This window comes from Plectrocnemia conspersa, unplaced genomic scaffold, assembly GCF_051122295.1.
Source record: "Plectrocnemia conspersa isolate PC_06_02 unplaced genomic scaffold, ASM5112229v1 ptg000013l, whole genome shotgun sequence".
In the NCBI taxonomy this organism is placed as follows: domain Eukaryota; kingdom Metazoa; phylum Arthropoda; class Insecta; order Trichoptera; family Polycentropodidae; genus Plectrocnemia; species Plectrocnemia conspersa.
The window spans coordinates 293,857-312,532 of NW_028277177.1; the positions used below are offsets into that span (position 1 = coordinate 293,857).

Consider the following 18,676-nt stretch of genomic DNA (forward strand, 5'->3'; position numbering starts at 1 on the left):
TGTAAATATAACATCTAGATTCACACAAGAGTCTCATTGGCCGCGAGTTAAACCACCTCTAGGGCTACACCCCTAAAAAAATTAATTTTCAGACGTATAAAAATGAATCGTTTTTTTTACCTTGCCTTGTAACTTAATCATATATTTGAATTATTCGCTCGAATTTTAACTATATTAATATTCAAATAATTGCTCGAATATTCGTAATATATTCGAAAAAAATTTGCGAAAATAAAACAATTTGTATATTTGAGCAACACAGGTAGTCGTTTTTATACTAGTGCCGCTCCAAAATCCGTGGTTCTTTACACACCTATATTTTATTTAAAAATGCGAGACAATGAGATGCTTTTTCTCAACAACAAAAATGCTTTTATGCTTTCAAAAACACTTGTGATTAGAATATATATATGCCGTGTCTACTATGACCGAAATTACAGAATTCGTTCGTGGAACGAAAAAACAACTCCAACTATTTACCAGCTAACCTAAATCACTCAATAAACATAATGTTCTTGTCTAATTCAATAACAAAAAAATCATACTCCACTCTGCCTTAAAATCCCAACATTAAAAGTCAAATATATTTTTTTTAAGCTCTGACAGTAATGTGATATATATTAATGGATTATAAAATGACGACGAAATATCGCAAAAAGCATTACACGGGACTCTGGAGATGCTATCGAATTATAATTGTATAATGTTACAGTGAAGTATGAAGCAATGGGAGCACCGCATACGGTCATATCTCGCAACAATTCTACAGTTGATGCAAATATGCAACGGAACCTAATTTGCTTAGATCATTCTAGCCTTTTTTAGCCAAGATATTTGCTGAGACTTGAATTAGTTAATTTAATAATTTATTTTTTTCGCATAATAATAGTGATTTAATATTAAGTACACAATTTAATTTTTATTGTAATTATAAAATATATATTTAATTATTTAGCTAACTGAATTTGTATTTTTTATTAATAATATATATTAATGTAAACGTTAAATGCACTAAAATCAAAATTGCCATCGAAAAAAACCTGCGGTGGCTTCAGAATAAATTTGCTAAAGACAACGTAAAAAGTTATTTATCTTAATAAAAAAAGTGTTTGGCACTTAGCAAGAGCTTTTTTTGCAATATTAGTGACAATAAAGCCGCAAGCAAATACTGAAATATTAAGGTTATAAACGTTGCAAATACAAAACAAATACTGAAATATTAAGGTTCAATACTTATTACATTTGGTTAAAATCAATCAAATGCAATTATTGTTGAAAGAAATTAAAGAAAATTTTTCAATATCAATTTATTGCAAAGTCTCATTATTTAAGATTAAATGTTAACATATATGTATAAGTCGATCGCATATACAAAATATACGGTAAATTATGCTTAATTTTAAACGATTGGTAAATTTTAAAACTCTACTTGAAATAACTAAAAAAGAAAGAGCATATGTATTTGATTTACATATACTCAAACGTAAAATAAATAAAATATGCTTTAAAAATATAAAGCGCTCAAGTGTGTATAACACTTTACGGCACAGTTATACTTAAAAATGTCGATGCACTCCAAAAATATGATTCACGAAACCGACATCACGCGCACTCTAGTACATCAGAAGAATTTCATTAATCTCGTTATTCTAAAAAAAATGGGCATTCGTGAATATAAAAAAAGTACTCACAGTATTTCCGGCGTTAGCAGGATATAGCAAAACTGGTCCTTGTTTCATCTTGTTCTTCTTGACACCGCTCTTGGAAACTTTTTGAGGTTTGACCGGAACGCCGGGCTGACCTCCCAGCCAACTGCACACTAACTTATCTTTACTGTTTGCACTTCCGAAATACGATCCGACCGCGTGTGAATCGCGAGCGACTTCCTGCGACAGCTTCCTCTCTTCCGGACCGTCCACCATATCCGCGTCGGAACCGGCCAACTTGCTCTCCAGAATCTTGTTCAAATCCTTCATGTTGTTGATGGGACTCTCCGTGTGATACTTGGATTCTTTGTCGTGAACTTTTTCAGAAACGCTCATGACCGAATACGGATGTTGGACGTTGACGAAGTTAGGATCGAACTGGTTATGGTTGAAAGGCTCTCTGGGTCTGAAGCAGGAGCAAACCCTCTTCGCCGTGTGATAGACACTGATAAGTGCGAAGAGGCAGTGGAGAGAAGAAGACAGTAGCAATCCGACGTTGGCCAGTATGGGCGGCCAAAATTTCTCTTCGTATTCATCCTGAAAGTAAAAAAATAATACATTTTAGCACGCGATTCTCAGAGAAAAGTCATCGAGCCCACGCCATCTGTTTCCAGTACTTTTTTCACGCGTGCAATTAATAAGTCGCACGAATGGCTCGTTGAAACGCTTACCGGAAAAACTGATTCTCTCACGCGCAAATCAAGGCTGATTGCAATTGATAATTTACGGGAAAATCGAAAAGAAAAACGCCAATATCAACAACCGATGAATGGAAATCGTTTCTGTATAATTACGATTGTAGTCGTGTGATAATTGACTATGTCTATATTTAGATTCTATGTATAATATTTATATTATGTAATTTGTCATATTTTATACTTGATTGCCTACATCGAAATTTTTTGTCACAAAATTGAAAACAGATCTCGTTTCAATTTTGTGAAACACAAAAACCATGCTGTTGATCAAACAAGTATCAATCGTAATGGTTTAAGCTTTAAAGCATATTTATAAAGAAAGCAGTGACGAGAAAACGTAAAATATTTACGAAAATATGATTCAATTTTTAAGAATATATATGCTTTCGCAGCCAGGAAAATGCTGTTGAAAACTAATAATAATTTATTAGTTAATATTACATATAGCGCGACAAGCTATGGCGGGTGAGTATCATTATACTCTGAGCGATAGTAGAAAAGCTGGCGGAGGGGTGATGTCCAGTAGATGTTCCTCATACAAAAACCATGCTGTTGATCAAACAAGTATAATTCGATATGGTTTAAACTTTAAATCATATTTATAAAGAGAGCAGTGACGTCATTTTAGATTTTTCCAAGAAAGGGCTAAAATTGCTTAGTGCTCATTTTTTTAATATTTCAATTTCATTAAGTATTTTATTAAATGCTATTTATTTTTATAGCCAAATTCAAACGGAAGGAAAAATTCCATCCCTGTTTTGTCAAAAGCAAAAAAATTGGATCGTCGCTATCGCAGTGGGAACGCTCGTTTATCTAACGATTATATTAAGACTTTTTATAACAATATTACGACAAACTAAATATGTGAGAATCGAATGAAGCATATCTAAACCCAATTTAGACCAATAGGAAAGCGCAATAATCTCCTCTCAGAAGTCAAAAATCCACGTCAAAAGCAATTAAACTGTGTCGGCGCAGTGGGAACGCTCAGTTATATATAACTTTTATGACAATATTACGCCTTACAATAAATGAGAATCGAATGAAACATATCTAAACCGAATTTTAACATTAAGACTTTTTTTCCAATATTACAATTTACAATAAGTGTGAATCCCAAATGAATCCCAATATGGGAGTATAAAAAACAATTATCCCTTCTCAGAAGGCAAAAATCTACGTCAAAAGCAATAAAATAGTGCCGTCGTCGTGGTAGTGGGTTCGCTTGGTAATCTAGACTTCCATAATAATATTCCAAATTAAATGAGGAAAATATAAACCAAATTTTGAGCAATAGGAGAGCGCAAAAAACAATTATCGCTTCTCAGAAGTCAAAAATTCACGTCAAAAGCAATAAAATAGTGCCTTCGCCGTAATAATGCGTACGGTCGATAATCTAGAGTTCGTAATAATAATATTTCAAATTAAATAAGGAATATTTAAACCAAATTTTGAGCGATAGGAAAGCGTAAAAAACAATTATCACTTCTCAGAAGTCAAAAATCCACGCCAAAAGCAGTAAAATAGTGCCGCCGCCGTGGTAGTAGGTACGCTTGCTAATCTAGATTTCCATAATGATATTCCAAATTTAATGAGGAACATATAAACCAAATTACGACCAATAGGAGAGCGCAAAAAAAACAATTATTAATTCTCAGAAGTCAAAAATCAACGTCAAAAGCAATAAAATAGTTCCGTCGCCGTAGTAACGCGTACGGTCGGTAATCTAGCTTTCGTAATAATAATATTACAAATTAAATGAGGAACATTTAAACCAAATTTTGACCGATAGGAAAGCGCAAAAAACAATTATCACTTCTCAGAAGTCAAAAATCTACGCCAAAAGCATTAATATAGTGCCGTCGCCGTGTTAGTGGGCACGCTTGGTAATCTAGATTTCTATAATAATATTCCAAATTAAATGAGGAACATATAAACCGAATTTTGACCAATAGGAGAGAGAAAAAACAATTATCACTTCTCAGAAGTCAAAAATCCACGTCAAAAGCAATAAAATCACGTCAGCGCAGTCGCAGTGAAAACGCTCGTTACCGAGCGTTCCCACTGCGACGGCGCTGACGCGATTTTATTGCTTTTGACGTGAATTTTTGACTTCTGCGAAGTGATAATTGTTTTTTGCGCCCTCCTATTGACCAAAATTCGATTTGCATACACTTTGATCATTACTTTCATATCAGAAGTCCGTAGTAAGATCGGTAAGGATAGCTATGATATTTTTAAAACAAACTAAACCAGGTGCAGACATACTATGAAACAATAAATTTAACAATCACATTATCAACGATAATAATTTAGTTTTAAAATGACTGATTTAATCGGTGATGTCATAAAAATATAATTTTGCATGATTTTATTTCTGATGGTTAAAGATGAGATCATATAAAAAAGGTACTCTACTATTTATTTTTATAAATATGAATTAACTTTGCCTAAAAGGGAATTAAGTTAGCTAGATTTGATTATTTTTGATTTGCATATTGACAGTAAATCTATTGTACAATATATACAGGTATATTTGATATACAAAAATATTATTGTGTAATTGTTATATATTTTCAACTTGAAATTCGTAATAAAAAAATCTGTTTATTTTTACTTATTTTATATAATTTGCATAAAAAATTAAATGATAGATAGAAAGAATAAAATATATGAGCTTTAATTTAAGAAGGAAATAAACCTAATAGTTTTAACGGTTAGTATATTATTAGAAATTATTTTTTTAATAATTTAATATTCTGTAACTTATACTTAAAATATGATTATTTTATTAAAAAGATAATTTGATATATGCTGATTATTGCTAAATAAAAATATATGAGGGAGTTATGCTTATCGTACTTTGTCGGAGTAGCCGCATTGTTGTGGCTGGTCTTTAAAAACAACTGTAAACGCCATAAGCTCCTCCAGGTCTTTTTTTGTTAGTCCTCGCAATACTAGGCACAACGGAGCGTGTCATTCCTGAACTGTGACGATGACAAAGTTCGTTGCTCATCGCATGCCGATTGCGTATCACTAATTAGCGTTTTCTAAAAGCGTTTGCCACTGAATTGCATAATGTGATTAAATACCGTAATCTTGAGTAATTCTCTACAAACAACACGAAAACGACAATAAATATTTTAAAGGCATTGTAAGACAACGTCTTATTAACACGGCAATCATATACCACTTATTTTTTAATCGAATCGGTTTTATCTGATTTTCAATCACTAACCTTCAAGATAGAATATAAGCCATATATTATATTAGTAATCCTCATAACTTGTGACTCATAAGAAGATTTTTTGTACAATAATTCCAATATTGTGAGTAACATTATACATATCAGCGTTTCACAAAATTGTGGGTCGTTTAGATTTGGCGTGCTTCAAAGCATTGTATTAAATTTTAGCTATAAATATAATATAATTTATTTATATAAATATTAACATTAACTAATTAATCTTTTTTTATATGTATATACAATTTAAATATAACCCACATATTTCCAATTTTTTTATGTTGAAATAAACTTAACTATGAATTTCCTTAGTACAGGTTTGTGCATGCATACAGACTTGTGACAGAAACAAGTTATACATCTTAAATTTAACGGGTTAAAATTTATATAAATTCGTGATACAGTATTACAGAAAACTCATTTTGGAATTTATTGTGTCATATGCAGATCGATTGCAAATTGTGAGCGATCATTCAAAAAGTTAAAGCATACTTTGACATATTTGCGAGCTTCAATGGAACCTATTCGTCTTTGTAATTTAACTCTTATGAGCGTTAAAATTAACATAAAAAAAATATTTCGGTTATGAGATTGTTTAGTTTGCGTCATCCATATCGGAAAAAATTGTATATTCATGTTATTTTTTATAATTAGTTAATGTTAATCTTAAATTATTTGCTTACTTGTGTTTCACTATTTTATGTACTATTTATTTTGCGGTATTTTTAAGTAGATATTTATGTACACATTTTTTTCCATCTGCTTAAAGACTTCCCAGTGGTTATGGATAATGTTTGGTAACTATGTATATTTGAAATAATTCAATGCATTTGTTTTTTATTTATTTTTATTACTCTTTTGTCTTTATATGAATATTTAAATAAATAAAATAAATATTTTAACAATTAATTCGATTTTTTTCTTTATTGAAAATGTATGGCAATACCATTTAAGAATTTTTTACATAATAAACTTGCTTAATAATTGTGAAAAAAACTACTCTAGCTACAGCACTGCTTACAATTAAGCTAACATCGACAGAAAATCATGTAGGCGCTGATTTAAAGAACTCGAATCACTCGTTCAAGCTAAAGTTTGAACGTCATTTTAGCTTTTTCCAGAAGAGCAAAAGTTGGCCAGTCAGTGGTCGTATTTTTAATATTTCGATTTCATTAAGATTCCTAGTATGTCATTAAATGGCATGTTTTTTTTCTGGCAAAATTCAATGTAGAATCCACGTTAAAAAAACGTTTTAAGAAAACTATATTTTTTGTATATATATTTTACAAATATTGCGATTTCGAAATAAATTTCGATTTTACATTTCTGAATATAGGAACTATTTTCAAGATCTTTTTGACAATTCTGTATTAAAATAGTTAAAAACTAATAATGGAATTCGATAAGTCAATTGCATTTAAATACTTTATCGATGGCATTGTTTAAACGGTAGATTATAAATGTATTATATTATCGATAAATTCTATAAATAAAAAGCGACAAAAGTTCCTCTTTAGTCTAAATTTTTACATTTAATATGTTATTATTTTCACATGCATTGTTATTGAATTCCCTATATTTTGGTTGAATGTACAATTATTGCAATTTTTTAATTAATGCTTTTATTGAAACGCATTTAACGTTAATAATGAAATATTTATGATTAGAAGAAATTAGAAATAAAGACTTTTTTATATAGGTAATATGAAAATCTCTAAAAAAATTGTGGCGTTTCAGGTCTCCCGAGTGCTTAATCCGCCATTGCTTCTCATCGTTTAAATATATAACATAAAAAATACATTTTTATAAGAAATATTTTTTAGTTGATTTAAAATAGAGATTTTAGAAAAATTTATGTTATAAAATTCGCTACAGAAAATTCTCTATATTATTTTATTGCGTACTCTCGTAATTAGTTTCGCTATCAAATGCAATTCACGTAGATTCATTATTCCGCTTGGATTAAGCATTTTTTTTTATAAATATTAACTTTATATTTTTTTGTAGTTACTTCACCTTCTTAAAAATATCTCCTGATTTTTAAAATCCCTTTGAAAAGTCCGTAATGTCTATTTCTACACCAGTTAAAAACAAAAACTATAAATAACTTTGCGCAAAAAATATATAGGATTGCCAAAAAAAAGAATAATTAATTGCAGCAATAATTGTATAAGTAATAAGGTTTGCATTTATAAAATTAAAACTTAACTCACACTATTTTATAAACTATCCAATTAAATAATTCATAAACTTCATTAAAATCAAGACATAGTATATTAAATATTTAAGTAAAAAATATTATAGTTCTAAAAACGATAAAATCGAATAAAAAATAGTATAAAAACACGTACTAAGAATATCACAAAATTAGATTACAATATTTAAAATAATAAACAATATTAAAAAATAAATATGATTTTTTCGTATAAATGAAAAATTACAGTTTTTCTACTTTAAGCTATAAATAGAATTTTTGAGCAAAAAAATCATAAATTTTGTTCCAGAGGGTTGAAAAATATAATATATGTACCTGAAGGTAAATGACAATTCATTGCTTTTTTGTAGATCCTTAATATAAAATTATACTTGAAGGTAGATTTAATATCTAATATATCACTAATTAAAAATGTAAATATAGATAAAAATATGGTATCGAATTTTACTTTTACCTAAAATTTAATTTCAAATTTGTCACATAAAACTATTATATAATTTTTTTTATTTAAACAAATAATTTTAGGCGTCTAAATATTTTTTTAAGAAATAACTGCAAGAATTACATAATATTAAATCCTCAATATCTAAATTCTAGAAAAATTAAAATATCTTAAAATCCTTTTTTTGTAAAAAATATTTATGTCGCAGTCACAAAATTATGGACACCAGATGCTTCTGTATTTTTACGAATACCGCTTTACGGCGGAGTTCAAGCAGCGAAATCTGAGTTTTGGCGGCAGTCGGTACCAAGCGCTTCGGAACACAGCATAATTCAATAAACACTTGCACATAAATTTACACGTTTTTTTATGCAAACTTTAGTAAGCAAATATTAACAACTGTGCATCCTAATACTAAACAATATCTCTACTAATAATAGCTGCAAAGAGAAAATTTATTGATATCCGTTCCTATAAAGTAAAAATATTAATATGATTTAAATGCGATTGCCCATAATCATTAAAATACTAAAATTGTATTTGTTGATTTTTCAAAGTCGGCATAAACACGCGATTTTGCGTGTCAGTACGGTCGTCCATTAATATTTTAAAGCATAAAAATCGCAGACTTTACTTAAGTAATAGTGAGGGTCAAACAAGTACCAAACGCGGCATCCTCGGATAGTCAATTAATATCTGTATTAGATAGACAATAACAATGTGTTTGATTTCACCCCAAATCATTGGTATTAGTCAAAGGATCGACGACTGAAAGATACGTTGCACTTCTCTCCAATTCTCAAGGATATATAAGCCAGAATTTTGTCATGGTGAATCATTTTTAAACACACTAAACACACTACCGTCATTTTATCCAAAACTTCGCTTTGTTTTCGAATTCAAATACGAGAGAGTTCCGCATAGCACACAAAATAAAGCTATGCAAAATCAACAGAAACGATCCATAGAACGACCAATAATTAAATTGTTATGATATAAAAATAAACATTTGCACCGCCAGATTTCGTCCAGTTACTGAACGTTTTATGTCTATAGTTAATACCGGAATTGTAACATTATTTGTAGTTTCCTAATATTTAAAATACTGCAATACACATTTTATTTCGTTCAGGTTTGACGAACGCAGTTGCGTTTGTCTCATTTGATTTACAAAAGAAAGCTACGCAAAACTAGATAAACTACATTTCTTATATATTAATTAGATTAGAGGTTCTTTGAGGCAAAATATATAATCAAGTTTAGTGGTAAATTTAGTCATAAAAATAAAAAAACAACTATAAAGAATAATATAATAATAATCGACTCTATACATAAGAAATTGCTTATTCTGCAAAAAAATACTACATTATAGAATATGATTAAATTAAAAAATATACAAAAAAATAGTATATATTATGGTGATTATTAATCGACATTTATTATTTATTTTTTATTACTGTCTCTTTATTTTAAATCAACGTTTTTCTTATATTTGGTTTTCATTCATATACATATATAATATAAATATTTTTTTTAACTATTTATAGTAAATAAACTCTCATTTATATTTAATTAAATACTAAGCGCTATTGTAATTATTGTATCTATGGTTGTTTTTATCGATATATTTACCGTATTATCCTAATAGTATATATATATATAAATACGATAATAAAAATATATCGTTCAGGTTTGACGTGCGCCGTTGCGTTTGTCTTTATTAAACTAACGATACGTTAATCTCGCTTATGGTCGATTGTTGTGCTTTTCGTGTTCATTAACGCCATTTTTATGCTAATTTTTGTTATTATTAGTCTAAAATGTACGATCGTCAATCAGACGAAAACGAAAATTTGACTATAGAAAGCGTTCTTTCGCATCAAAACAAACGTGTATGAATCGATTGACACGATTCTTTTTCCACTAAAAATATAATTTTCTACGCGTATGTAATTTAAAATAAATTTCACTTTAACGAAATGTGAAGAAATTCGGCTTCACGCGTCACAGGGTGCAATAAAATTTTGACAGTCAATCGCCGAAGAAGATTTACGGTCTATGTCAATAATTTTTAGAAAATTTAAATTACATCATGTTTCGATGGGCAACGATTTTAAATTTACACAGATTTACTAATATAACTAGATACATGCGTTTCGTGTTATATTTCCGCGTATGTGTTAATTTGCTGCGATGGGTAATATGTGTTAAAGTAACACTGTTTGATGTTAAACAGAGGCGAACGCTTACGACTATTTTTTTAAATACCTGTTCTGATTGAGAAGCACCCGACGAAGGCGCTGGACGTCTTACGTCCCTCAAGAGTCCCGTCCCGGCCAAAACTGCTGCTAAATTTCCAGCTGCTAAGGCGATTAGACTCAGAGCCAGGAAAAGTGTGAGGAAGAGGCTTCCCATTCGACTGCAATACACAAAATAATACATCAATAAAAATAAACATGACAATAAGTCACAAAAATATCTCTTAGATTAAGGAACGCCATTTATAGTAAGCATCAGTATATTTCATTATCACTGATGTTCCATTTATTTAACTGTTAAATGTGTATGGTTTCATTATGTATTCGACCTCGAGAGTTTGATTAATAAATTTAAATATTATATTGCGATAGGAAGCATATACATTTTTATTTAATTAAGTGTACTTTTGATAATTTTGACACAAAATTTATGCAAATATTGCATCTTTTATTCAACATGAAAATCTGCGATTTGCGCCGGATGCAATTATAGGTTATTACAGTGATTATTCACGAATAAACTTGCTATTAAAATTCGATATTGTAAATAAAAAACAGGGAAATGATTTTTTTATTTAATATTTATCATAAAATTATATTGATAATTGCTAATATCTGCAAATTCACAATGCATTTTATTAATTAATGATTTAATTTATACACTTTTGCATTTATCTTATAATTTTTATTTTATTCTTTTACAATAAATTATTAAATTTTGCGTGTAAATTATAGTATAAATATTAACCATATTAATATTTACCCTGATTTCGAATATAACTATAGTATATAAAAAAAAATCTTTCTTATACCACAAAAGAGTTACAATTATAGCAAAAGAGGAGAAAATTGAAAATAGGGATCTAGCATATATAAATTTATTTTTTATAGTTTTTTGTAATGCTCAACTGGCTTTTAAATATAAAAAATTAGTCCTTATAAAAATCTAACTTAAGTACGTTTCTCAGTCTGATCTATAAACTTATTTAAAAAATCATAATTTCATTAAAAAACCCTAGAGGACAAAAACAATAATTTTTTATAATAAAAAAAAACAATAAACCTACGTTTACACAGTTAAATACAGAACGCAGTGATGAGTAAAACTGGAGGTTTTTGAGCGTTGCGCCGTGCTAATTAATAAGTACCAAAAAACACTCAATTTAATTACAATTAAATATATAAATTAAGCACTCAAATAAATTTACTTATAATTACTTACAACATTTCGCTTTAAAAAAATAATTAAATAGACATTTTTATAATTTATTGTATTTAACTTTTAAAATCATTTAATGGTAAGCTTTAAACATTATATTATAATCAGGATTTTTTCAAGTTTAGAATTTTTTTAAGGATAACTGACGTTGCTTAAATTTTTGATTTTTAAACCGCCATTGTTTGATATTAGATATTATATATAAAATCAGTATTTAATTTCAGATTTAAATAAGATAATTGCTATATTTTATTTTTTAATAAAAATCTGATCATTATTACAGGTTTACCCAATGCGGCATGATTGCTATACATTATACAAACAATAATTAAACCATTAGATATTAAAAAACAGAAAATGATGCACACCTAAAATAGATAGGCACATTACCACAAAATTTATCCAGCTCCTCATAGCTATTGCCAAAAACATCCTTGTGTTTGGCAAGCTCATTGAAAAGCCGGATGACTTTTACAATAGAAGTGTTTTTAAGCGCTGACGTCCTGATAACGACGGTAAAGAATTAAGGTCGCAATCATGACTTTCTATAGCACTTCAAAGCTACTATATAGTTAACATTTATTAGAAACGACCTAAATGTTTTAAAATAACAAAAAATATCATTTAAATAAACACTGAGCATTTTTTTACTTAAAAAGTAAAAAATTACTGCATAATTATCTCATATATATTGCAAAAATTGCCTTTAAATTAAATACGTTATTTAACTGTAATAAATCATAACAATACGATTAAAATTGCGTTTTAATAATTTTACATATATATTATATATGTATTTTTGCGGCATAAGTATATTTTTATTTTTTTTTAATACTAATTTGAACAGGTTTTCCCAATGTGTTATTATAGTTATCATATAAAGAAAATTTATACTACTAAATAATAATAAAAAAAATATTATAGTACGGTAAAATAGATGAGCTCCATCGCACATAATTTTTTCCAGCTCCTCATAGCCAAAAACATCTTTATGCTGGACAAGCTAGTTAAAAAGCTGTCAGAATAAGGGACGCGATCGCGACTCTCTATAGTAAAGCTTTATAGTTGATGAAATTTTTAAGAAACGACTTATTAGTATGCACCACTACAATAACAGAAACGATCATTTAAAAAAATACTGAGTATTTTTTCAGTAAAAAAAAATCTTTTACTCTAAAAAATCTGATCGTTTAATTATATACAATATTTAATTTAAAATAAATAATGATATAAGTAAAATGATTTTTAATTATTTTACATATAAATTGAGTCACATAATTTTTAGTGTTAAAAAATAAAAAAATAATAATATTTTAATGTTACAATATTATGAAAATAATACTATATGAACTATTGAAGTTCTGTACTATGTTTATAGTAAAAAGTTATATTTAGCTGAGCTTGCTCCGTCTTCTAAAAGAAATGAACAACTTTTTTGACCGCCTATTTATTTACTTATTTTCAAATAGTTTTAATTTAATTCGATTAATTATAAACAAATTGAACCCGAAATAAGTGTTCTATATAATTTAGTTAATTTAAGTATAATCATTGATTTCTTGCTATGCGAATTTATTTTAAATATGAATTATAATGGCATTGAACCCGATATTAGTAGTCATTACAATTTTGGTAATTTGCGTGTTGGTCCTCACAGTACTCCCCCTCTAGCAATTTATGATTATAATAAGAAAAAATCTAGGAAGTGAAATAAAAAAATGTTACTGAATTCTCTACAGTTATTTTTGATGTTTTAAAGCTAAATTGAAATATATATTTACTATGGTTATAAAAATAAATCGATTTACAGGGGATATTTTTTTAATACAAAGCTTATAATGGTAGATACATTGTAACCGTGCGATAAAGCTTGAAACATATTGAATGAAAACGGTCGTTAAAATCGTTTCTCGGTCTATCCCCAAATTTTGTATATAGATCTAACATCTAGAACGTTGCGAAAGCACAAACAACATTCGCGACAAGTCAACCGGCCGCAATTTCGTACTCTAATCACTTGCGCAACTCTCGTCTGGGTAATAATTATTACCTGGTTCTCCTTTCGTAAAGGCCGTAGCAATCGTTGATACCGGCCAGGATTCCCAAAACGCCAGTGGCCACGGCCAAACAACCGGACCACAGACCGGCTCCTGTCCTCCCCAAAGCGGACCCGTGGATTATGACCAACCCTCCTGTTACGATCAGCGCTACTCCGACCGTCAACTGCGCCATCCCCAGATACAATATGATCTTCGATCTCTTTCCCGAATCTCTGATAGACGCGTCGCTGTGCAAAGAAGTCAAGATGGACTTGGAGCAAGTTTCGGGGGTCGATCTAGCTTTTTCCAAAGTCGGACTTTCGACCGACGCCGATTTCGTGTCTATGCGTTGCTTAGGCCTGCTCTTTGGCGATTGGGGCGTTTTGCATATCAGCTGCTCCGTGGACACTTCCGATTGCACCGAGGATAGAGTGGTGCTAGGAGCCATCTCGCTGAAGGTTTCGGCTATTATCGTGACGTTTTCGGTCGAGCAGGACTCGTTTCCCGAGGCGGTCGCTTCTTCTGCCATTTTTGTTAAGTTCGATTTACACGACACTCGATAAATCACCAGGCGTCGATTATTTCCATTTATGTGTTTATTACGAACGAAGAAACCGTGAACTTTTACGAAACGCGTGCTAGCACTCGGAGCGTACCGGCTAAACTGACAGCGCTAGGTGCTTCGAAGGCGCACCTGTGTGTAGGCGAAGAGGGGAGCGAACAGGTGAAAGCCTTCGACGACCGGGCCGCAGTGACAGGTTGGCCACCGCTGACCTCGTATGGAAAATTAATTTTCACTGTGGAAATTCCGCAAATATTTGTCTCAGCGCTCGAAACGGTCAGCGGTGCTTTCAGCATTTTAAATATTGAATCAAGAAGCTCTCAAGTGCAAATTCAATTAAGTATCTGAAAATATATTTTTATGCATTGAATATACAACCAGAACCGGGTACCCGCACGTTTTTAAAATATTTATTTTTAACAGGTACCTGATCATTTTATTTACAATATAATACTTGATTTCTCCGTTTGAAATATATATCACACACAATTTTAAAGCTGAAAATGCTCTGGCTATTCTTCTATTATGAAAAACTCATTCATATATTAAATGGGTAATGAGAGCAGTGTATCGAAAAAGGTCAGGAAATCACTATTTAACATTCCGATAGTATTGTTTTACAACGTAAGTTTAATGAAACATTTCGTTTCGCATCCTCAAACATTTACAACTTAACAAAAAAAATAGAAGTATTTGCTTAAATAGACACGGCATACTCGACAAACAGTGGTACATAGAAAAATGGCATTCAAGTATATTGTTATTATGTACCGTCAATAATTTATGATCGCTTGTTATCCATCTGTTAATGGATAGCTCTCTAGTAAGAGATGTGAACAGATTTTTTTTAATACTCCAATGCAATTTTGATATCAATTACACAGAATAAATTATTTGATTAGGTAATTAATATTTATTATCGATTTATAAGTAACAAAAAATATTTGTTCCTCACTTTTGGAAATATGAAAAGAGCAAATTCTGCTTGTACAATTAGGTGCTGCATAAATAGAAGATAATAAAATTTTCATTTAAAATTAATGATATATTCAAGTTTATAATCCGCGAGAGTTGACAATGATCGGCACTTCATAAAGTATCTGTCAATCATTTGACTCATAGTAGAAACACATTTTTTCTGTCAACAATACATTGGGACGGGTGAGCCCTTTCACGTGTTTTTACGATAAGCAAATTCATATGTTCATAAGTTTTATGAAATATGAAACACTAGATGCATTGGTATTTTTTAAATATTAATTTTTATAAATCATATATATTACATCAATACACAATAAATATTTTTTAAGAAATGCACCTAATCCTAATAACTGTTTAATCAAGTTAAATGTGAATTTAGTCGGTGTATTTTGTTAAATATAATACACATTTTATTATTAAAAAATAATGTTTTAATAAAAAAAATATTTCATAGTATTAGTTTAAATATGTAAATGGTTCGCCTATATTTTTTTACTTTTATTTTATTATATAGAATGTGTTTATACATGATAGCTTAATGTTGACTATGATGGTAATAAATTTATTAATATATTATATAATAACATACTGTCATTTTATATGATACAAATCATTCTTACGTATTGTATATAAATGGACGTATTTTTCATGCCCAATTATTAGAGCAGTTCGTTAATGCTTAGGCGTATATTATTACTTTTAAAGTGTATTATAGAAAATGAAATATGGTTAATTATTACTTCTTTATTGTAATTTAAGTTGATTTTTCAACGATAATAATATTAAATTTAATTAAAATAATTTCATGTAAATAAACCATTAAACTGCTATTCAACTTTTAGATATATTAAATAATTAAAATGTATTTATATGTATTAAAAGCTTTCATGGTCGAATTACTAATAAACTCACAAATTTCAAATAATATTATTATTATTGTTTATATCAGTCATATGAACTTTCATTTTAAAATTGCCTTCATATCGTTTTAAACAGAATATTCTAAAATTGCGGTTTAGCTAAAAGAAAATTCTCTAATAGGCTGTTTTTATAAAATATTACGTCGCTAAATCGATATATGTTGTTATAATAATATATCATAAAATTTAAGTTACAATACTAAATACAATAAAAAATAATTACGAAAATTTCTCACTCGTAAACACGAGTGAGAAATTTGTGATCGTGTAGTCATTAAACCACCAAAGACTTGAATTGTGACAATAAAACAATATATAAATACAATCATGTCAAAAACCGAAAGCGATTATAAAGCTAAGGAACCATGCAAATATGCCATCGACAATGTAAAATAACCCATATCTCGACGGCGTCAATTTACAACATTATAATACATCATAAAGTATATTATACAGTAAAAAAAATGTAAATCAACTTCAAGAAAAATAAAACCCACCAGCCCCATAAATAAAATAAAACTACTATCAAATACTACTACTGGCTCTGAGCCAGTGGCGTAGCTAGGGTATGTGCCGCCCAGGGCGATCCTTAAAATTGCCGCCCCCCCCCCCATACATTTTTTGCAGGGTCATAAAATCAGCATTTTTTAAAATAATAAATTGGTTATTATTAAGCTTTTGTTATTCGTGAATTTATGTATGTTTTAGTGCATTCAGGATTAAGAGCCACACTAGACGATCCCATCGCGAATATGCCGCCCCCAAGCAAGTGCCGCCCGGGGCTGCCCGCCCTCTCCTAGGCTACGCCACTGCTCTGAGCACTAATAAGCAACTGATTCAAAGTATGTACTGTCTGAAAAAAAAACAAGAAAAAAATCTCCCGAATATATTAAAAACAATGATAATGAAACCACTTTCAATATTCGTCGACAGATTGCAAAATATCATGCCAGTTACAGCTTTATTTGAAAATATAGAAAAAGGACAAATCAGACAAATCAAATCTTAATCAGACAAATAAATAGAGAGCAAATCAAGGTTCAATGAATAGCTCAGAAAAATACATCTCTATTCTGGAAGTATTAAAGGACAAAAAACACAAGTTAATCAATAAGAGAGAATCCATGCAACAACTGACGTCAAAGTAATCTCAAAATATGGACATAAAGAAACTCGAGTCGAAGCATTAAGGCCGGTTTCACACGTGCCGGATGGATTTGCCCGGCACCGGGCCGGCGCTGTGTAAGATTGTCCAATAAAAGTATATAACAAAACGTAAGATTGTCCAATAAAAGTATATAACAAATATGTGAGATGCTCCAATTGCGATAAAAACCATTGCGCTATTTACAAAAGCTGCATCGTTTACAAAGAACCCCAAAAGAAAATCTTTTCTCCACTAAAAATGAACAAAAAAATATTGAGACAAAAAAAACAAATTTAGTTTCACTAAACAAAATTTCCATCCCCCCCCCCCTACTACTAGAATGATAATGCTAAAGAAAATAAAAATCTAACACGAATAAAATAATCTAATAAAAACACTTAAATAATTCTATTTCAATTCACAAAAATTAGCTAATGACCAAAATTACAAATATCGCAACTTGGAACGCCAACGGATTAGGGCAAAGAACTCAAGAACTAAAAATATTTTTACTAAACATAACTCACTTAATCTTAAAAAGTTATTTTGTCAAAAAATACTTGTCAAAAAATACACAGAAATTTCTCCCGGAAGTGATTTCAACGCCGAACATCGTTAGTGGAGTTCGCAATCACATACTTCCACCCTAAAAGCCGACAAGTATATCTATCGTCAGGGACGTTATTTCAGCGTTTTCTTGGGAGGGGGGAGAGCAAAAGTTTACTAGTCAGAGGTCGTTTTTTTTATATTTCGATTTTAATAAGATTCATGATATTTCATTAAATTATATGCATTTTTCTGACTAAATTAGAGGAGGGGGGTCAAACCTCTCTACCTGCTCTCTTCCACAAATATCGTCTCTGTTAAAAATCAGCGTCAAAAGCTTTAAAATCGTGCCGTCGCAGTGGAAATGTTCGGTTATCTAGCGTACATATAAAGAGTATCGATTGAAGAACATCTAAACCAAATTTTGACCAATAGGAGGGCGCGAAAAACAATTATCACTTCACAGAAGTCAAAAATCCACGTCAAAAGCAATAAAATCGTGTCGTCGCCGTCGCAGTGGGAACGTTCGTTACCGAACGTTCCCACTGCGACGGCGCCGACACGATTTTATTGTTTTTGACGTGAATTTTTGCCTTCTGAGAAATGATAATTGTTTTTGCGCCTTCCTATTGACCAAAATTCGGTTTGTATATACTTTGACCAATAAATCAATAACATGAAATCAATAATCAATTAGAT

General features: G+C 30.0%; 1 protein-coding gene across 1 annotated transcript in view; it reads right to left on the bottom strand.

Annotated features, from left to right (window-relative positions):
* Positions 1-14,488, bottom strand: part of LOC148226826 (uncharacterized) — a 57,685-nt gene extending 43,197 nt beyond the window's left edge. The window contains exons 1-3 of the mRNA XM_088201475.1: positions 13,833-14,488; positions 10,574-10,724; positions 1,692-2,243 (exon numbers count right to left, since the gene is read on the bottom strand). Coding sequence (XP_088057601.1) covers positions 1,692-2,243; positions 10,574-10,724; positions 13,833-14,350 — 1,221 coding nt within the window. The 5' untranslated portion in view covers positions 14,351-14,488. The remainder of the gene's footprint in view (positions 1-1,691; positions 2,244-10,573; positions 10,725-13,832) is intronic.
* Between the last annotated feature and the right edge of the window lie 4,188 nt (positions 14,489-18,676).